The 22,741-nt window shown below is 41.2% G+C and overlaps 1 protein-coding gene across 8 annotated transcripts in view; it reads right to left on the bottom strand.

Moving 5' to 3' along the window:
• Positions 1-22,385, bottom strand: part of CDIN1 (CDAN1 interacting nuclease 1) — a 412,283-nt gene extending 389,898 nt beyond the window's left edge. For 3 of the 8 annotated variants that reach the window (XM_075844816.1, XM_075844819.1, XM_075844821.1), the window contains exons 1-2: positions 22,203-22,385; positions 9,360-9,462 (exon numbers count right to left, since the gene is read on the bottom strand). In XM_075844816.1, coding sequence (XP_075700931.1) covers positions 9,360-9,460 — 101 coding nt within the window. In that variant the 5' untranslated portion in view covers positions 9,461-9,462; positions 22,203-22,385. Of the gene's footprint in view, positions 1-9,359; positions 9,463-21,917; positions 22,013-22,202 lie in introns of those variants that run through there. The other 5 variants (XM_075844817.1, XM_075844822.1, XM_075844823.1 and 2 more) reach the window with 4 other exon arrangements.
• Positions 22,386-22,741: the final 356 nt, after the last annotated feature.

The raw sequence follows: 22,741 nt of genomic DNA, 5'->3' as shown, positions 1-22,741 counted from the left end.
CAATTTCTGCCAATCACCTGTGGGGTTAATATGCTCACTACACCCCTAGGTGAATACCTTGAGGGGTGTAGTTTCCAAAATGGGGTCACTTCTGGGGGGGATCCACTGTTTTGGTCCCACAGGGACTTTGCAAATGCGCCATAGCGCCCAGAAACCAATCCAGCAAAATCTGCACTCCAAAAGCCAAATGGCGCTCCTTCCCTTCTGTGCCCTACTCTGTGCCTAAACAGCAGTTTATGACCACATATGTGGTATTGTCATACACAGGAGAAGTTGCTTTACAAGTGTTGGGGTGCTCTTTTACATTTATTTGTTGAGAATATGAAACATTTTCAGCTAAAACTACGTCTTATTGAAGAAAAAGGATTTTTTTTATTTTCACTGCCCAATTCTAATTAAATCTATGAAACACCTGTGGGGTCAAAATGCTCACTACACCCCTAGATGGATTCCTCAAGGGGTGTAGTTTCGTGAATCGAGTCACTTTTGGGGAGTTTCCACTGTACTGGTACCTTAGGAGCTTTGCAAAAGTGACATGGTGTCAAGAGACCAATCCAGCAAAATCTGTGCTCCAAATGCCAAATGGCGCTCCTTCTCTTCTGATCCTTGCCGTATGCCCAAACAGCCGTTTATGACCACAAATTGGGTATTGCCGTACTCCAGAGAAGTTGCTTTACAAATGTTGGGGTTCTTTTATTCCTTTATTTGTTGAGAAAATGAAAAATGTTGAGCTAAAGCTACGTCTTATTGGAGAAAAATGATGGATTCTTCAAGGGGTGTAGTTTCCTAAATGGAGTCACTTTTTTGGTGTTTTCACTGTTTTGGTCCCTTAGGGGCTTTGCAAATGCGACGTAGTCTCCGCAAACCATTCCTGCTAAATTTGAGCTCCAAAAGCCAAATGGCGCTCTTTCCCTTCTAAGCTCCGCCGTGTGTCCAAAAAGCCGTTTATGACCACATGCGGGGTATTGTTTTACTCGGGAGAAACTGCTTTACAAAAGTAGTGGTGCATTTTCTCCTTTTAGTCCTTGTGGAAATTAGAAAAAATTAGCTAAACCTACATTTTCTTTGAAAGAATGTAGATTTTCATTTTCACGGCCTACTTCCAATAATTTCTGCAAAAAACCTGTGGGGTCAAAATGCTCACTATACCCCTAGATAATTTCCTCAAGGGGTATAGTTTCCAAAATGGTGTCACTTTTGGGGGATTTCCACTGTTTTGGTGCCGCAAGAGCCTTTCAGACCCAACATGGAGCCTAAAATATTTTCTAATAAAAAGGAGGCCCCAAAATCCTCTAGGTGCTCCTTTGCTTCTGAGGCCGGTGCTTCAGTCCATTACCGCACTAGGGCCACATGTGGGGTATTTCTAAAAACTGCAGAATCTGGGCAATAGATATTGAGTTGTGTTTCTCTGGTAAAAACTTCTGTGTTACAAAAAAAATAGATGAAAAATGAATTTCTGCAAAAAAAAAAAGAAATTTGAACATTTCACATCTACTTTGCCTTAATTCCTGTGAAACATCTAAAGGGTTAAGAAACTTTCTAAATGCTGTTTTGAATACTTTGAGGGGTGAAGTTTTTAAAATGGGGTGACTTATCGAGGGTTTCTAATATATAAGGCCCTAAAATCCACTTCACATCTGAACTAGCCCCTGTAAAAATAGCCTTTTGAAATTTTCTTGAAAATGTGAGAAATTTCTGCTAAAGTTCTAAGCCTTGTGATGTCATAGAAAAATAAAAGGATGTTCAAAAAACAATGCAAATCTAAAGTAGACATATGGGTGATGTTAATTAGCAACAATTTTGTGTGGTATTACCATCTGTCTTACAAGCTGATACATATAAATTTAGAAAAATGCAAATTTTTGCAATTTTTCACCACATTTTGGAGTTTTTCACAATTAAATACTTAATGTATCGAGCAAATTTTGCCAGTAACATAAAGTCCAATGTGTCATGAGAAAACAATCTCAGAATCGCTTAGCTAGGTAAAAGCATTCCGGAGTTATTACCACATAAAGTGAAACATGCCAGATTTGAAAAAATTGGCTGTGTCCTGAAGGCCAAAACAGGCTGTGTCTTGAAGGGGTTAAGGTACCTCTTCAGTTCTGAAGTGGCTTTGAGGGGCCTATGTATTAGAAACCCTGATAAAACACCCCATTTTAAAATCTAGACCCCTCAAAGTATTCAAAACAGCATTTAGAAAGTTTTTTAACCCTTCAGGCATTTCACAAGAATTAAAGCAAAGTGGAGGTGAAATTTGCAAATTTCCTTTTTCTTGCTGAATTTCAATTTTATTCAATTTTTTTTTCTGTAGCACAGGTTTTACCAGAGAAACACTACTAAATATGTATTGTCCAGATTCTGCAGTTTTTATAAATGTCCCACATGTGTCTCTAGTGCGCTCGTGGACTAAAACACAAGCCCCAGAAGCAAAGAAGCACCTAGTGCATTTTGAGGCCTCTTTTTTATTAGAATATATTTTAGGCAGCATGCCAGGTTTGAAGAGGTGTTGAGGTGCCAAAGCAGTAGAAATTCCCGAATAGTGACCCCATTTTGGAAACTACAAACCTCAAGGAATTCATTTATGGTTGTTACCATTTTGACCGTACAGTTTTTTCACAGCACCTATTTGAATTGGGCTGTGAAATTAAAAAAATGACACAAGAAATAAAATACTACATTTTGTTGCCCAATTTGTCCTGAGTGTGGCAATACCCCATTTGTGGTGATAAACTGCCGTTTGGGCCCATGGGAGGGCTCAGAAGGAAAGGAGCGCTATTTGTTCTTTGGAGTCTAGATTTTGCTGGATTGGTTTTCGGGTGCCATGTCGCATTTGCAGAGCCCCAGAGGTATCAAAGCAATGGAAACCCACCAGAAGTGACCCCATTTTGGAAACTACACCCCTCAAGGAATTCATTTATGGGTGTTGGGAATTAAAACAAAATTAATTTTTTCCAATAAAATGTAGTTTTGGCTGAAAATTTCTTATTTTCACAAGAAATAAAATACCCCATTCTGTTGCGCAATTTGTCCTGAGTGCAGCAATACCCCATTTGTGGTGATAAATTGCCGTTTGGGCCCATGGGAGGGCTCAGAACAAAAGGACCACCATTTGGCCTAATGGGGATTTTCTGGTGTGAAGTCATGTATGTAGAAGCCCCTGAGGTACCAGTACAATTGAAACCCGCAAGAAGTGACCCCGTTTTAAAAAACGACACCCTTAAGGCATTCATCTAGAGGTGTAGTGAGCATTTTGATCGGAGACATACAACCCATAAACTGTAATGTGGGTTCTCCCGGGTATGGCAATACCCTCAATGTGGCTGTTATCAGCTGCCTGGGCACACAGTAGGGCTCAGAAGGGAAAGATAAGGGGGGATAAGCTGTGCGGAGTACATCAGGGTAAGTAAAATTGGGGTAAATTATAAACCAACGGATGTATGATAAATTTTAAAACACTCTTTCATACAGAGCTCTGGTTTTTCAGGACACGTGTCACATTGATATATTGTGTCCTCCCTTATCCCCCTCTTATAGCAGACTTTGTACCTCTTTTGACTTTTTCCCTTCTTGCCAGTTTGGGGAACTTCTCCTGGAATGTTTTGCCCTTGTACGATGTCTGTGGCCTCGCTTCCAGAAGTACACCGTGCGCTATAAATGACATATTCACTTTATTCTGCGGGGCGATACGATTACAGCGATACCAGATGTTTATAGTTTTTTTTATGTCTTATGGCGTTTGCACAATAAAATACGTTTTGTAAAAAATCATTCACTTTTTGTGTTATCATATTCTAAGAGCCAGAACGTTTTTATTTTTCATCAAGAAAGCCGTGCGAGGACTTATTTTTTGCGTAACGAACTAGTTTCGATCAGGACCATTTTTAGGTACATGCGACTTTTTGATCTCTTTTTATTCCTTTTTTTGGGAGGTGAAGTGACAAAACAATTGTGATTCTGGTACGGTTTATTATTATTTTACGGCGTTCACCGCTCGGGATAAATAACAGAATAATTTTGTAGTTCAGGCCGTTACGGACGCGGCGATACCAATTATGTATAGTTTATTTGTTTGTTTATATATTTTTATTAATAATAAAGGACTGATAAGGAAAAGGGGGGATTTTTACTTTTATTTTCTTATTTTTACACATCTTTTTTTAACTTTTTTTTTACTTTATCCCACTAGGGGACATGAGGGCAGGAGGCCCTGATCGCTAATCTAATACACTGCACTACATGCGTAGTGCAGTGTATTAGAACTGTCAGCTACTCACTGACAGCAAGCATAGTGGGTCCGGACTTCGTCAGGACCCACTAGGCTTCCGTCGATGGCAGAGCCGGACGCCATTGTTTGGTGTCCGGTTGCCATAGTCACCATCGCCAGCCGCTATCGCATAGCAGGCTGGCGATTGTAGCTTAACCCCTAAAAAGCCGTGATCACTATTGAACACGGCTTTTTAGGGGTTAATCAGTGGGGACACAGCGATCGGTCCCAGCTGTAGGAGCTGAGCGCGAACGTATTGGTTAGCGCGACGGAATAGTACGTCGCTGAGCGCGAAGGGGTTAAGAAGAAAATACCGTCAAAATACAAACTCAACACTGATAAATTTTCAGAACTAAATAAAAACAAAATCTGTGTGTACATATTTTATAGATATTTCTATTCATTACAATACAGATCTCTTAAATTATAGCATCTATAAAAAGCCATAATAAAATAAAGCTAATGGAGTCTACTGAACCCACTAAACAGTCCTCCAAACAACCGACTGGAGAGTGTAAGTGCATGATCTTTAAACAGTTGATTCTGGTTTTGCAAAAAAAGGAGCCATTGAACAAGACAACCTCCTCTTAAAAGGATGCCAATGTCAGAAATTGTGGCTAGACTAATATTTCCCCTGTAGCGACTAGTGGAAAGGAAATGCATTATTACATGACAGCCATTCAAATGTGGTAATAAATGTCTGGACCGAGCTCGCAAGAGTGGGAAGCTGCGCTTCTTAGTGGCTTTCTGCTCTGGCTAATAAGCGTAAGTCACTTAATAACAGACCATAGGAGATGCCCAGAATAACTAGGCACTTGCTAAGCACTCCCACACCAAGAATAGGGACCTTCCATTCAAATGAAAGGCTATGCACACCTTTAAAAAGTTGTTTTTGTTTTTTTTAAATAAAAATGTGTTACAGTATGTTTGGTGCAAGTTTCTAATTACTTTTATTAAAGATTAGGCTTCGTTCATATCTGTGTCAGGGCTCCGTTCCGACTGACTGACACAAACGGAAACCATTTCAATGGTGACAGATCCGGTGCCAATGGTTTCGGTTTGTCTCTGTTGTGCAAGGCTTCCGTCGTTTGCACAACAAACCCTTGTGTCCCTTGCACAACGAAGACAAACGGAAACCATTGTCACCGGATACGTCACCATTGAAATCAATGGTGATGCAAACGGAAACCTATGGTTTCCGTTTGTGTCAGTCAGGGCTCCGTTCCGACGGAAAGCTCCGACAGAACGTCGGAACGGAGCCCTGACGCAGATGTGAACGAAGCATGTATCTTGTGCTGAAACCTGTATCCGTCAGGTCAGCGGCACTGACTGGTTTAGTGACAGCGGGTGCTGTGTGTCTCCGGTTAATCTATCACATCTAAGTAATCAATTACATCTAAGTAGTCAATCACATCTAAGTAATCAATCACATTTTTGATAACAGGTGGATCCTGCATGTCAGAGAAACTCAGGACCCGCTGACACTGAACCTCGTCAGTGCCACTGACCTGACGGATACAGGTTTCAGCACTAGATGCAGCTGCTCTATAAACAGGATATAAAGCAACTGTAGCTCAAAGAGTAAAAATAGTTTTTAATAAAAAGAAATTAGAAAGTTGCACAAAGCACACTGACTTATGAAAAAAAAAAAAAAATTGTTTTCAAAAGGTTTACATAGTCTTTAAATATCTAACTCAACCATGTGGTCGCATTTGTGCCACCTAACATACTAAAGTGCCAAGCATGCAGCTACACGGCACTTCTCGGACACTCAATCAGCATAATGTTGACAGACTCCCTTTCAAATACAGTGTGCCTTCTTATGGTGCATACCAGCTCCCTTTTTTAGTGTAAAGAGGTCCATCTGCTGAAACATCCTTTCTAAGGGCCATGTTACCCTCTGCCAGTCACTGCACTGGTTGCCCATACCATTCAGAATTAAATTCAAACTTATTACTCTCACCCACAAAGCTCTCCACAGTGCTGCACCTCCTTACATCTCCTCCCTCATCTCTGTCTACCACCCTACTCGCGCTCTATGTTCTGCCAACGACCTTAGATTATCATCCTCCATAATCCGAACCTGCCACTCCCATCTCCAAGATTTTTCTCATGCTGCACCCGTCCTCTGGAATGCGCTACCCAAGACAATCAGATAAATCCCGAGCATGCGGTTTTAAACATGCCCTGAAAACACATCTATTTAGACCGGCCTATAACATTTCCTAATCTGACTACTTTCCATGGTCCCCTTTTACATTAGTCATGAGAACTTGACCCCCTCATTCAGCAGTATCCCCACACACACCTAACATCCTAATACACTTCATGTCTGCCATACACAGACACTGGCTGGTGACCGGCTCATGTAGCTTTAGGCCTGATTCACACGAACGCTGCGCATCTCGGAAGTGAAAAACTCCAGTTTTTCACGTCCGAGGTGCATCCGTGCTCAGCGCTGCGGGACGCGATGTCACGCATCCACCATAGTTGAGAGTCTATGGAGGGATGCGTGATGAGATAGGACATGTCCTATTTTCCCACGGACCCTTCACACTGTCCGTCGAAACAACGGCTGTGTCAACGGCCACATTGAATTACATAGGTCCGTGGGACGTTTAACACGTTCGTGTGAATCAGGTCTTATTTGTACTATCCCATATGCATAAAAGATGGCAGGACCATTGTACTTAACAAGCACTTTTACATTTTGTGTCTCCCTTATTTTCTCATAGATTGTAAGCTCTTGCGAGCAGGATCCATGTCTGATATTGTCTGTACAATGTACCCCCTGAATTGTAAAGTGCCGCGGAACATGTTGGCACTATATAAATAAAGATTATTATTATGTTACACAGTAACATCAGTTAGAGATCAGGATACATTGTCAGAACAGAGAAATATTATGTCCATATAACTTATATCCCAATACAGAAAGTCATAACTGTAGAATTACGTTTCTTCTCGCCATATCTCTCTTTGGGAAACAATTACATAGGCATCTAACACCATTATTTCAAAAAGGGGGAAACAGCTGAAGCCCCCATAGAACATAAGAATGTTTGATTTGTTGCGGCTTTCTGGCGATTCCACTGCAAAGAAATGTCCGAAAAATGGCAAAATCTAAAAACGGATTAGGAATTTACGGTCAGCAGGATGAGCGTTAATATATTATACTTTTACTATTGCAATTATATTTAGTTAGTGAAATAATTAGCACACACATAAAGCGGGAGGATGTAGTCTCTCCTCCCTTCATATCACACTCCAATGTGAATCCCAAAGACTGTTAGCTGAGTGAATAGCTCCCAATTTGATAATTACAACCAAGCAGCACGGTATGCCAGGAAAACCACACTGACTCCCTCATGTACCTTTTAGTTACTGGTATAGGCTTGGCCCGTTTGCCAGCTTAGCTAAATGGACCCTGAAGTGCAAGCTAATGCTACATGATATTAGCTTCCTCTTCAAATACTCTGGATGAGCAAACACAAGCTCAGCCTTTGCCAACATTTTCCTGGCAGCAGAACAGAGAAGAGTTTCACACTGTAACTCGGAGATTATTACTGAGCACATAACCCATCGGTTTCATGGCGTCTGGGCACTGCCAGCGAGTGGTTACCTCCACAAAATCACTAGCCATTGGGTGCAATTTGTATAATAACACAATCCAAAAGGATCACTGTTAACCCTTCTGCTACAACTGTGGCAACACTAAATAACTAAATGGTATTTTTCCTTTGCTTACGTAGCAGTCAAATGAAAATACTTACTATGGGCATGCCGCGTGACAGTAATATGTTTATTTGAAAGACAGTAAATGCAACTACAAAAATGAGCAAATCGTAAAAATAATTCAATTACATTTAAAGGGAACCTTCCCCCAAAACAAGCAGCGTAAAACACACGTACCAATATACAAATAGTTATCCAATGCCTTTGTTTTTCTGATGTAGAAACCCATTCATCGTTGTATTGGGGGCTGACAGCATAAATATCAGTGCAGTGCTATAGTGTTTGCTGGCTGAGGTTTTGCTGGTGCTGGGAGCCAAGAATGGGTAATAATTATTTGCTTACTTCTCTACGTGCAGCACGGTCCCAGCATGCTGAGCAGTGTAGTGCATCAGTTAGGACATGGGCCATTATAAAGGGGTGCGTTTATAGCTGCATTGAATCTCTGTAATAATGATTCATACAGTCTTTCTCCACTAGTTTATACTTTGGATCAGGGATCACAGGTGATACTGAGCCAAAATATGAAAACACTACAGTATATCACTCCAGTCAGTCAGCGTCCCCTTCATTGTTTACCGGGCACAGCGCCCGTCATTTGGCAGTGCCTGATTTTGCAGTTCAGCCCATTTTCTTGAATCGAACTTAGTTACAGAGATCTGCAGTACCAGGCACAGTCGCTACAAAATATATGGTGCTGTATCTGGCAAACAAGGAGAGGCCATCAGTGTCAAAGGAAACCCCTTTTACTAGATTTCCAACCAATTAATAGACAAATGAATGAAACAATCAATTAGAAAATTTGTCTATGGAAAAAAGGTAGGTTTATTGTACTGGTGCAGAGTCAAGTTGGAAAGCGCTGGATGAACTGTTGTGTTTGCTATCTGATCTTAACCCAGGAGCCTATCATATGGTTCTGACCCAGGAGTCAAGTGCCAGTCATATGGTTCTAGCTCAGGAGCCAAGTGCCAACCATATGGCTCTGACCCAGAAGCCCAGTGCCAGTCATCTGGTTCTGACCCAGAAGCCAAGTGCCAGTCACATGGTTATGACTTTGTTGCCAAGTTACTTCTGACTTGGGTGCTGCAGCTACCAACAACTGGGAAATAACATGAAGGGGAACAAGGAGCAATTTACAGTATAGGTTCCTGAACATACTGATTGGTATGTACAATTGGAATTTGGGTTGTGAGCAGGGATGGATGTGAGGGGTGAAAAGCTCTGTAAAACACTACAGAATATGTTGGTGCGTTATAAAGAAGAAAAAAAAAAGAATACAATAAACAAATGAGGCCTGAATCTCCAGAAACTGGTTTTGGTTTTATTGCTTCAATTAATAGAGAGCATAAGCCTCACTTACCATGGGAATCTCTCCTTCAGCTTCTTCATGCATTGCCTTGTGGGCTTCAGCGTCGTAATGAATAGAGCAATCTCATCATACTGCGCTTTACTCAGCTTCATCTCTGTGGACAAGAGGAACATGGAATCAGCTTCAAGAAAACAAATAAAAAGGGGTAAAAAGCACGGGCGGCTGGCAACGTTTATGATATAAAAGCTTACACAATTTCCCTACAAAAACAATAGCAAATTATTATTAATGGGGCTTTTTACCTTAAGTCAATACAAAAAAATGGTCGATAGTAGCTTCTGATCATACTTACACTACAGGGTTCATTCGGGGTTTCCGGTATTTTCTATGTCAAGAATAAAGCAGTCTGAAATAATATTATTGCCATCAAAAATACAAGAGCCCAGAAGTACCCCATTAAAGCCAATAGAGTGCGTCAGTATCTGTTTTGATACATTGGGAAAAAAGATCCAACACAGTGGTCATGAGTTTATAACAGAAGCCATGCCGCTAGTGTGAACAGAGACGTATCCAGCACTTGTGATTTTTACCAGGACAGCCCCCCACTGACTCAGCAATGTTTTTGTGATATTGGTATGACGCTATCTCCAGTGTTAACAAAACTCATTTAGATAAAAGTTCTAATTGACTTTACCCACATAAAGCACGTGTGGAGAAAGTAACATTATGTAGAAAGCAGTTTAAGGACAAGACCATTGATGGATCCAGACAAGCCATTAGAGAAGATGTAATTTCAGTGAATATGAATAAAAAATACCTGTCAAAATGAGACACTGGTTGTAATTCGTAAGCACATTACACACATTAGCTGGATATTGTCCATTCCTAGCAAAGCAAATTCAAAGAAAATCATATGTTCGCCAGTTAAATGGGAAGTTCACGTAGAGCCCGCTATGTCCTAAGCTACATGGTATCTAGAACAGGAAAATCTCGATTACTATCTAGGGGAAAAAGATGCAAGTGACCATGCGACTGTAAGAAAATTTCCGACCATGTCAGAAATTCTGCTACAATTACAAGGTTTTTCGTGGTTTAAATGCAACCTCGAGTCTAGAAGGAGATGTTGTATTTCTTATTGTAAGATTGTATAGTATCTTTTCATATCGCATACATGGACGTGGTTATGTAAGGCCCTGTTCACATCAGCGTTCGTGTTCTGTTCCATTCAATTCAACCTTTCCGTCAGAGGAACAGATGAATTGAAAAGCTGAACGGAAACCACGCTTCCGTTTGCATTACCATTGATTTCAATGGTAATGCTTCAGTTTCAGTTTGTTTCCGATTTGTAAAGTTTTTGTTTTTTTCACGGAAACTTTACGGAACAGAAAACAAACTGAAAAAGAAGCATTACCATTGAAATCAATAGTAATGCAAATGGAGTGATTGTTTCCATTCGACTTTACCTTCATTTGTCCCTCTGACGGAAAGGTTGAACGGAACCCCAAACGCTGATGTGAACAGGCCCAAAATAAGCATACAGATCTGCTCAGAGACAAAATTCTGAATAGTTAGAGCTCATTCACATGGCCAGTACAAAAATGAGCCGTAATAGAACTGCCATGCGCAAAAAACACACGTTCGTGTGAATAAGGCCTTAGATGTATATAAAATCTCTGTCACCCTATTGGCATGATTGTGGGGTGCCGATGGGTTGTCATTGCAGCCATGGGCCTAACAAAGACACCTAGGCCTGCTATGGCCATATTCCTTCTAGGCCCTGCAATGCATTGTAGTAGCTCGGATATTTTCATAACTCCCATAAGAATCAATGGAGAGTCACAGACACGCGAGACCACCTCTCCATTGATTATTTACCTGCGGTCAGGTCCGCAGGTAAATAATCAAACATTTATGGCACATCCAGTAGATATGCCATAAATGCTTTAACAGTTTATGGCCTTTTAAGAAATGTTTCTATAAAGCAGCTAATCTCTTTAACCCCTTCCCGACATTTGACGTATCCATACGTCATAGCCGGGTAGGAGAAGTATGGAACGGGCTCACGGCGTGAACCCACTCCATACGATGCGGGTGTCGGCTGTACGTTACAGCTGACACTTCACAGTAACGAACAGGATTGCGCTCAAGCGCGATCCCGCTCGTTTAACCCATTAAATGTTGCGGTCAATAGCGACCGCGGCATTTAAGTCGTTACAAAGAGGGAGGCGACTCCCTCTAGCAGCTCATCGTGCCCCCCGCAAAGCAATCGCGTGGTAGCGATGGTTGCTATGGCTGCCTGGGGGCCTAATGAAGGCCCCCAGGTCCGCCATCTTTGTGCTCGTCTGGCATGGCTTAATAGAAGCCTGTCAGAAACACTATATACTGCAATACATTAGTATTGCAGTATTTCCTGCAAGCGATCCAAAGATCGCTGATTTGTTGAAGTCTCCTTGGGGGACTAATAAAAAAAAAAGTTACAATTTGTAAAATAAAGTTGTTTTTTTATGTAAAAAATAAATAAAAATATTAAAAGTTCAAAAAACCCCCGTTTTCCCATTTCCCCCCTGGAGCTTAGTAAAAAATTAAAGAAACAAACATAATTGGTATTGCCACATCCGTAAAAGTCTGAACTATTACAATATATCATTATTTAACCCGCACGGTGTACGCCGTAAAAAACAAACAAATTGTAAACGCCAGAATCGCAATTTTTTTGGTCACCTCATCTCCCAGAAAAAATGGAATAAAAAGTGATCAAAACGTTGCATGTACCCCAAAATGGTATCACTAAAAACTACAGCTTATCCCGCAAAAAAATAGCCCTCATACCACTTAATCGGCGTAAAAATAAAAAAGTTATGGCTCTCAGAATTTGGCGACACAAAATAAATTAAATTTCTTACACTTCGTTTTTTACTTGTAAAAGTAGTAAAATATAGAAAAAAAACTATATATATATATATATATATATATATATATATATATATATATATTTATTTGGTATCGCCGTAATCGTATTGACCCGCAGAATGAAGTTAATATATTGTTTTAATTACACAGTGAATTCCGTAAAAACAAAGCACAAAAAACATATGGAGGAATCGTTTTGTGTTTATTTTCTACCCCACAAATATTTTTTCCCGTTTCCTAGTACATTGAATGCCACAATAAATGGCGCTACGAAAACCTACAACTCGTCCCGCAAAAATCAAGCCCTCATAGGACTATATGGACGGAAAAATTAAAAAAGTTATGGCTTTTGGAAGGTGGGGAGAAAAAAACGAAAATTAAAATCTGAAAGTTCTGTACGACGGGAAGGGGTTAAAGGCTATGTACACCTTTAATTTATTTATTTAAACAGTTTATCAGTGTGTTTGGTGCAACTTTGTAATTACTGCTTATTAAAAATTATTTTTACTTTTTGAGATACAGCTGCTTTGTATCCTGTATTCAGAGCAGCTGTAACTTGTGCCGAGACCTGAATCCATCAGGTCAGCGGCACTGACAGCGGGTACAGTGTGTCTCTGACATGCAGGATCCACCTGTTATCAATCACATCTAAGTTCATAACTTAGATATGATCGATAACAGGTGGATCCTGCATGTCAGACGCGCAGGACCTGCTTTCACTTAGATGTGATCAAGAAAAGGTGGATCCTGCAAATCAGAGACACGCTGGACCCGCTGTCAATGAACACGTCAGTCCCGCCGACCTAACGGATTCAGGTTTCAACGCAAGATAGAGGCGCTGTTTATCCAGGATACAAAGCAGCTATATCTGAAAAAAGTAAAAAATATGTAATAAAAAGTAATTATAAAGTTGCACCAAACAATTTTAAATTGAGAATTTTTTTTCAAAGATTTGCATATCCTTTAAAAAAAACATGCGACCAGTAAAATAAGATTATTTATACTACACTACATGGTGAACGTTTTTATTGCGCAACAGTAGTAAAACATGAAAAAAATCACTTGTAAATCACTTGTAAAGTTAACAATTTATGACGCACAGCGAACAGCGTAAAAACAAACCCCAAGAAACAATGACGGAACTGCTGTTTTTATTCCATTGCCTGCAAAATAATTTTAGAATAGTTATTTAGTACATTATATGTACCCCATAATGGTGACATTATAAATTATAACACTTTCTGCAAAAAAACAAGCTCTCCTACAGCGACATCAACAAAAGAATTAAACAGTTATGGCTCTTCGAATGCGGTGATAAAAAATTGTATTAAATCGCTGCGCCCTGAACCCCTTAGTGACCACCAATACGTCTTTTTAGAGCGGTCACTATTCCCCAGAATGTCCCATCGCGGGAGGAAACGTTTTTCACCTGTCTAATGACGGCCGAGCTCCTGCTCTAAACGTCGGGATCGGAACTACCTCCAATCCTGGCCATTTACCCTTTACTGACCGCGGTATCAAAGTGGTTTACAGAGGGTGCTCACTTTGTCAACCGTCAGTGGCCGGCGAATGCAATTGCGAACCGCCGATGGGTTGCCATTGCAACTGGGGGCCTAACAAAGGCCCCCAGACCTGAAATGGCTGTATAATCTTGACTGAGAATCTTAGGCCTAGTTCACACAGAGCATTTTGCAGGAAGAAAAATCTGACTCCAAATTCCTTCAGGAATTTTGAGGCAGATTTTGACCTGCCTGAGCTTTTTTTGCCATGGTTTTCGCTGCGTTTTTTGCCACGGCCATTGATGATAGTGCCTCGGGTTTTTTCTGCTTCCCATTGATTTCAATGGGAAGTCAGAGGCGGAAACGCAGCAAGAATGGACATGCCGCTTTTTTCCCAGCGAGCGACTAAAAGCCGCTCGTAAAAAATTGCCTCTGCCTCCCATTAAAATCAATAAGGGGCGATTTCGGACGTTTATTGATGCTGAATCCGAGGCGGTTTCCGTGTAAACTGGGCCTTACAATGACAGTAATGCTTTGGTATACTGAGCATACCAAAGTATTATAGAAGCGATCAGCAGATCCCAGTGACGTCTACTAGAGGGACTAAATTGTTAATATGAAATAAATTTTATTAAAACGAAAAGGTACACAATAAATAAAATTCCATAAAAAGTGGTTTCACTTTGGAAGTGTAAAAAATAAAAGTACAGTTATATGGTAACACCCCAATAGTAATGACCAGAGCAATAAAGTTAACATATTATTTAAACTATAAAGGTTTTCCACCCCCCACGGTCCATGTCCCCCAAAATGGTAACAATAAAAACTACATCTCACAAAAGAACAAGTCCATGGCTACATTGGCGGAAAAATAAACAATTATGGCTCTTGGATTGTGGCGATGCAAATATAAACCATCTTTGTTTAACCCCTTCCCGACATTTGACGTATAGATACGTCATGGAAAGCTAGTGCTTCCCGCAATTTGCCGTATCCATACGACAAATGCATGGCACCGACTCAGAAGCTGAGCCGATGCCATCATCCCCGGATGTCAGCGGTGTATTACAGCTGACATCCGACTGTAATGGCGGTGACGGAAATGAGCTTCGATCCCCGCCATTAACCCCTTAAATGCAGCAGTCAAAAGCAATTGCTGCATTTAAGTTGTTTGCAGCTCATCGGCACCCCAACAATGATATTGCAGGGGTTCCAGTGGCTGCAATGGCCACCGGAGGCCTAATACTGGCCTCCCGGTCTGCCTAGCATGGAAACGTTCCAGGCCCCGCCCGGAGGCGGGGCCTGAAAGGCTTCCGTAGCCGACGGCAAGATGGCGCTAGCTCAGGAGCTGAGCCGGCGTCATTAGCGGTTGATGTCAGCTGTATATTACAGCTGACAACCACCTGTAACAGCAGGAACCGGAGCTAGCTCCAATTCCTGCCATTAACCCCTTAGATGGAGCGATCGAAAGCGATCGATGCATCTTAGAGGTTGCTAGCACAACGGCAGCCCTGTCATGCAATCAGTGCTGCCGACTGCTGCTATGGCAACAGGAGACCTAACAACGGCCTCCTGCTCTGCCATTACGGAAGATTAGGCCCCGCCGAGAGGGGAAGCCTAATCGGCTTGCTGTCAGTGAATGACTGACAGTACTAATACATTGCACTACATAGGTTGTAGAATGTACTGGGAAATAAAATCAGACAGTCCCCTAGTGGTAATTGAAAACGTGTAAAAAAAAGTATAACATAAGTGTAAGAAAAAGTGAAAAAAAGTTTTAAAACATATAATAAATGTTTCAAGTAATAAAATCAAACAGAATCACCCTTTTTCCCTTATCAGGTCCTTTATTATTCCCCAAAAATAATAATCCATACATATTTGGTATAGCCCGCTCAAGCAGCGTAAAAAACTATACCAGAATTTTTGGTCACTTTGCCCTACAAATATTGGAATAAAAAGTAATCAAAAAGTCGCATGTACCCAAAAAATGTTTCGCAAAAAACAAGCCCTCATATAGCTCCGTCGACGAAAAAATTAAAAAGTTATGGTTATCACAACTTGGGTGACAGAAAAAAATACATTCTTTTTACAAAAAGTAATTTTATTGTGCAAAAAGTTGTAAAACATAAAAAAGTGCTATAAATTAGGTATCGCTGGAATCGTACTGACCCGCAGAATAAAGTTAACATGTAGTTTATAACGCATGGTGAACGCTGTATAAAAAAACAACTAAAAAAACTATGCCAGAATTGCGTTTTTTTGGTCACCTGGCCTCCCAAAAAATAGGATGAAAAGTGATCAAAAGGTCGCATGTACCCCAAAATGGTACCAATAATAACTACAGCTCGTCCCGCAAAAAAACAAACAGCCCCCATACCACTACGTCTATGAAAAAATAAAATTAGTTAAGGCTCCAATAAGTAAGGAAATAAAAAATATGCAGTTGTGCAGCCCGGGGGGAGCATTTCTTCTGCTTCAGGAGGCGAATTATAAAAGGTCCTAAAATTAGGGAACCAGGAAGGGGAGATCTCGCCCAAACATATCTGCTAGAAGCGAGGGTACCCGTATTATACCAGGACAACACTTCCCAGCAAAATCCATTCGCAGCACAATCATTTATGGAAAGGTGAAAATGCTCACTACACCCCTTAATAAATGCCTTGAGGGGTGCAGTTCCCAAAATCGGGTCACTTCTCAGGGGTTTCTATTATTATTTCACATCAGAGCTCTGCAATTGTGAACCAATACTTTGTAAATCGCCAAATTAGGCCACAATTTTACATGGTACTCTTTCACTCCTGAGCCTTGTCAAATGTCCAGGCAAAAGATTAGGGCCACATGTAGGGTGCTTCTAAAACCGGGAAACACAGCATCATAATTAGAGAACTGTCTTGTTATGGTGGCACAAGCTGGGCACCACATATTGGCATATCTATGGAAAAAATGCGAATTTTCACTCTGCAACATCGAGTGTGCACTAATTTCTGAAAAAAACCTGCGGGGTTAAAGAGGCTCTGTCACCAGATTTTGCAACCCCTATCTGCTATTGCAGCAGATAGGCGCTGCAATGTAGATTACAGTAACGTTTTTATTTTTAAAAAACGAGCATTTTTGGCCAAGTTATGACCATTTTTTAAATTATGCAAATGAGGCTTGCAAAAGTCCAAGTGGGTGTGTTTAAAAGTAAAAGTCCAAGTGGGCGTGTATTAGGTGCGTACATCGGGGCGTTTTTAATACTTTCACTAGCTGGGCGCTGTGAAGAGAAGTAACATCCTCTTCTCTTCAGAACGCCCAGCTTGTGACAGTGCAGATCTGTGACGTCACTCACAGGTCCTGCATCGTGACGGCCACATCGGCAGCAGAGGCTACAGTTGATTCTGCAGCAGCATCAGCGTTTGCAGGTAAGATTGACTTACCTGCAAACGCTGATGCTGCTGCAGAATCAACTGTAGCCTCTGGTGCCGATGTGGCCGTCACGATGCAGGACCTGTGAGTGACGTCACAGATCTGCACTGTCACAAGCTGGGCGTTCTGAAGAGAAGAGGATGTTACTTCTCTTCAGAGCGCCCAGCTAGTAAAAGTATTAAAAACGCCCCGATGTACGCACATAATACACGCCCACTTGTACTTTTACTTTTCAACACGCCCAGTTGTACTTTTGCAAGCCTCATTTGCATAACTACAAAAATGGTCATAACTTGGCCAAAAATGCTCGTTTTTTTAAAATAAAAACGTTACTGTAATCTACATTGCAGCGCCTATCTGCTGCAATAGCAGATAGGGGTTGCAAAATCTGGTGACAGAGCCTCTTTAACATGCTCACTACACCCCTAGGTGAATACCTTGAGGGGTTGTTTCCACTGTTTTGGTCTCACAAGGGCTTTGCAAATGCGACATAGCGACCAGAAACCGATCCTGCAAAATCTACACTCCAAAAGCCAATTGGCGCTCCTTCTCTTCTGAGCCCTGCCGTGTGCCCAAACAGCAGTTTATCATCACATATTGGGTATTGCCGTACTCTGGAGAAGTTGCTTTACAAATGCTGGGGTTCTTTTTTTTCTTTTATTTGTTGAGAAAATGAAAAATTTTGAGCTAAAGCTACGTCTTATTGAAGAAAAGGGATTGTTTTTATTTTCACTGCACAATCCTAATAAAATCTGTGAAACACCTGTTGGGTCAAAATGCTTACTACACCCCTAGATTAATTCCTCAAGGGGTGTAGTTTCCTAAATGGAGTCACTTTTTGGGCGTTTTCATTGTTTTGTCCCCTCAGGGGCTTTGCAAATCAGACATGGCCTCCGCAAACCATTCCTGCTAAATGTGATCTCCAAAAGCCAAATAGCGCTCTTTCCCTTCTAAGCCCTGCCGTGTGTCCAAACAGCCATTTATTACCACATGTGTGGTATCGTTTTACTAGGGAGAAATTGCTTTACAAATGATGTGGTGCTTTTTCTCCTTTAGTCCTTGTGGAAATGAAAAAAAAAATTAGCTAAACCTATATTTTTACGGCCTATTTCCAATAATTTCTGCAATAAACTTGTTGGGTCAAAATGCTCACTATACCTCTAGATAATTTCCTTGAGGGCTGTAGTTTCCAAAATCGGGTCAACTTTTGGGGGTTTCCACAGTTTTGGCACCGCAAGAGCCCTTCAAACCTGACATGGTGCCTAAAATATATTATAATAAAAAGAAGTCCCCAAAATCCACTAGGTGCTCCTTTACTTCTGAGGCCTGTGCTTCCTAAAACTGCAGAACCTGGGCAATAAATATGGAGTTACGATTCTCTGGTAAAACCTTCTGTGTTACAAAATAAATGGATTTAAAATGAATTTCGGCAAAAAAAAAAATGACATTTGTAAATTTCACCTCTACATTGCTTTAATTCCTGTGAAACGTCTAAAGGGTTAAGACATTTTCTAAATGCTGTTTTGAATACTTTCAGAGGTGAAGTTTTAAAATGGGGTGACTTATTGGGGATTTCTAATATATAAGGCCCTCAAAGCCACTTCACAACTGAACTGGCCCCTGCAAAAATAGCCTTCTGACATTTTCTTGAAAACGTGAGAAATTGCAGCTAAAGCTAAGCCTTGTGATGTCATAGAAAAATAAAAGAATGTTCGAAAAACTATGAAAACATAAAGTCGAGAAAACAGTCTCAGAATCACATGGATAGGTGAAAGAATTCTGAAGTTATTACCACTTAGGGTATATTCACACAGAGTTTTCTGCAGGCAGAAAATTCTGCCTGGAAAAATCAGTTCTATTTTTTTTAAGTGGTTTTTCACCACACGTGTTTTTTGACCCAATTTTTGCCGCTTTTTTTTTAAAGCTCTCTCTCCAACATAAAGATGGAACAACCGCAAGTGTTTTTTTGCCGAGAAACGCAGCAAAAAACGTGGCAAAAATAAGTCTCCCATTAATATCAATGGGGTTTTTGAGGATGGAAAACGCCTCAAGATAGGGCATGTCGCTTCTTTTTAATTGTACCTATTAAGTGATTGTAGTAGTGTTCACTTAGCTGATTGGCCTGCTGGGCGAAATAATATACAATAGTGGCAGGACGTGACCCTAAGGCCAGATTCACACGAGCTTGTGCGTTTTGCACGCGCAAAAAACCCTGCGTTTTGCGTGCGCAAAAGGTCCATAAAAGCTCTGTGTGTCATCAGCATATGATGCGTGGCTGCGTGATTTTCGCGCAGCCGCCATCATTATGACACTCTGTATGTTTGTAAACAGAAAAGCACGTGGTGCTTTTCTGTTTTCATTCATAGCTTTGACTACTGTAGCATGCATCACGCGCGGCACACGGAAGTGCGTCCGTGTGCCGTGCGCGGTTTTCACGCACCCATTGACTTCAATGGGTGCGTGATGAGCGAAAAACGCACAAATATAGGACATGTCGTGAGTTTTACGCAGCGGACACACGCTGCATGAAAATCACGGACAGCCTGAACGGCCCCATTGACTAACATAGGTCCGTGCGACGCGCGTGAAAATCACGCGCGTAACACGGAAGTATTATACGTTTGTCTGAATAAGCCCTTAATCTAAAAAGTAACCTTTATTGGATTTGTTTAAAAAGATACAAAAAATTATTTTTACCGCAAGAATTTTTTTCTGCTTGCGGTAAAAAAAAAACGCCTCCACCTCCCTTTGACATCAATGGGAGTCAATTTCGGAGTTTTTTTTGCCGCTGTTTCCGTGGCAAAAAAACCTCTGTGTGAACAGGGCCTTAAAGTGAAACATGTCAGATTTGAAAAATGAGGCTCTGTCAGGAAGGTCAAAAGTGGCCAAAGAGGGAAGGGGTTAAGGCCAGGATCAGGAGTTTTGATGCCGTTTTTGACTAAAATTTTTAAGCCAAACACAGAAGTCTTTTCTTTATACCTTTCCTTCCTTTGAAACGGAGCCAAAAACTGCCACAAAAATTGCATCAAAACGGTGTGTGACCCTGGCCTAAAAATGTTTTTGTTGTGCAAAAGTAGTAAAACAAAAAAAACCTGTACATATTTGGTATTGTCGTAATCACACTGGCCCATAGAATAAAGGTAACACGTTATTAATGATGCAAGGTGAATGGTGTAAATTGAAACCGCAAAATCCAATGATGGAATTGATGCTCTTTTTCCATCCCCAACCAAAAAAGTTAATCATTAAATTATATTTATGGTAAAACGGTGCCATTAAAAAAATACAAGTTATACAGAAAAAAAATAATAATGGAAAAATAAAAGTTATGGCTCTTTGAAAGCGACTATGAAAAAATGGAAAACATTTCTTGGTCATCAAAAGGGTTTTTGGAAGAGAGAAAATTGGTGGCCTATTCTCAGTATATGCCATCAATATCTGATCTGTCTAAGTATCTGATCTGTGGGGGTCTGACCCTCTTTACCCCCCCCCCCCCCATCAGATATTTTGAAGAGGCTGCGGCACTGAGTTTTCTGCAGGAGGTAAATTCCTCCTGCAAAAACTGCTCCAGACATTTTTTTTCCCCGTGGTTTGACAAATACTCGTCAAAACACTCGTCGAGGCGTTTTTTTCCTCTTTCTGACTGATTGAAATGGGGTTTTGGAGGCGGAAGCCGCCTCAAGATGGGTCATGACACTTTTTACCGCAACACGTTTTTTATACTCGCGGTAAAAAACTCGTCCAACTCCCATTGAAATCAATGGGAGGCATTTTCGGGCGGTTCTTGAGGAGTTTTGCGGCACGGTTTCCGCGTCAAAAAACTCATCAAAAAAAACTCTGTGTGAACAGGGCCTTAATGCAGCAGTTCACAGTATTAGATTTCTCACTTCAACGACCCCCAGACCAGATATTGATGCCGATCCTGAGGATAGGCCATCAATTTTATCTCCTTGGAAAACTCCTTCAAGGGCCAAAATAGGCGTAATTAAAGGGTTACAGTATAAAAGGTGATTGTATATCCCTAGGATATGCTATGACTTTCTGATCAGTTGCGGGTTCCACTGCCACTGATCCTGAAATTGAAGGGGATGCAGAGGCTGCGGTCAATTATATTCAGGATCACTGGGGTCCTGACACTCAGACCACCACCAATCAGAAAGGCATATCCTTGTGAATAAGGGGTTAATACATCCATACCAAACACAAACGGGGGATTTATTAAATTGGCACCAGGGAAAAGTAGAGCAGTTGCCCATAGCAACCAGATTCCACCAGCCATTTTTCAAAGGCCTTTTGAGAAATAAAAGTAGGGAATTGATGGTTTGCTAGGGGTAACTCATCCTCTTTTCTTTGTACCAGGTTTGCTGCCCCCCACGTGTCCTTGCTGAATGCAGCTCTATTCTATTCTTCCCGTGATGTCTGACTAGATTTGTGGCGGGGGCTGTGAAATGATTGCCCTGCCATCTGCTAAGCGGCGGCCCTGATAAGCTCACTGCAGTGAGGACCTGCCGGTGCCACCCGCTCTCCATGCCAGGGTTGGGTGTTGATACTTGGCAGCCGCAAGATAACCACCTGCAGAGCTCCTTCGTAGCTAAGGTTTTTGGAGTCTCCCGCAGCTTGGAGGGAGCGGAGACCACGGTTACACCTGCACGTACGGAACATTTAGTAACTAACGATTTCAAAGTTTTTGGATAACTATGACTGCCGTTAAAAGACATACAGGGTTTATCACCCAGCTTTCCCAAATTCCTGAACGACAAATCTATTATTCAATGTTGAAGCAGTAATATACCGAAGGGGGTTACAGATTTAGGAGAAGATAGTGATGCTGGGTTCACACGTAGTCGTCAAAAGGGTTGTTTTTTTTGGCGCGAACCGATAAAAACAGCACTTTTTGCCGCGATTTTACGCATCCTCGCCGCGAAATGACGCTCTTTAAATTCTGCAAAAATAAGCATCCAGAAAGGTGAACTCATATGTAACGTATTTATTAACTCCTTAAGGCCTGTGACGCGAGGACATGTGAATGGATAGGACGTCCGCTGTACACGGTATGACGACTGAGCACATATAATACCTGCGTCCTCTCACTGCGCACACAGCTCGATGTACTCAGACTGAAAACCCAGCACAGGACGCCGCACACTGCCCCAGGACCTTCGATGGCGTCACAGTCATGTGATCTGTCACATGGGTGGGAGGAGTCAGGCTCTGGGCGGCGCTGTCCTCAGGCGCTCGTGTCTGTGATGTAACCGCTCGTAGGAGGACGTCCCTGTACTATACGTTATAAAGGACAGTGTATAATATAAGGGTCTATACGTTATAAAGCACAGTGTATAATATAAAGGTCTCTATACGTTATAAAGGACAGTGTATAATATAAGGGTCTCTATACGTTATAAAGGACAGTATAATATAAGGGTCTATACGTTATAAAGCACAGTGTATAATATAAAGGTCTCTATACGTTATAAAGGACAGTGTATAATATAAGGGTCTCTATACGTTATAAAGTACAGTGTATAATATAAGGGTCTCTATACGTTATAAAGGACAGTGTATAATATAAGGGTCTCTCGTCTCTATACGTTATAAAGCACAGTGTATAATATAAGG

This window comes from Rhinoderma darwinii, chromosome 12, assembly GCF_050947455.1.
Source record: "Rhinoderma darwinii isolate aRhiDar2 chromosome 12, aRhiDar2.hap1, whole genome shotgun sequence".
Taxonomy (NCBI): Eukaryota; Metazoa; Chordata; class Amphibia; order Anura; family Rhinodermatidae; genus Rhinoderma; species Rhinoderma darwinii.
This window is presented reverse-complemented; position numbering and strand designations above follow the sequence as displayed.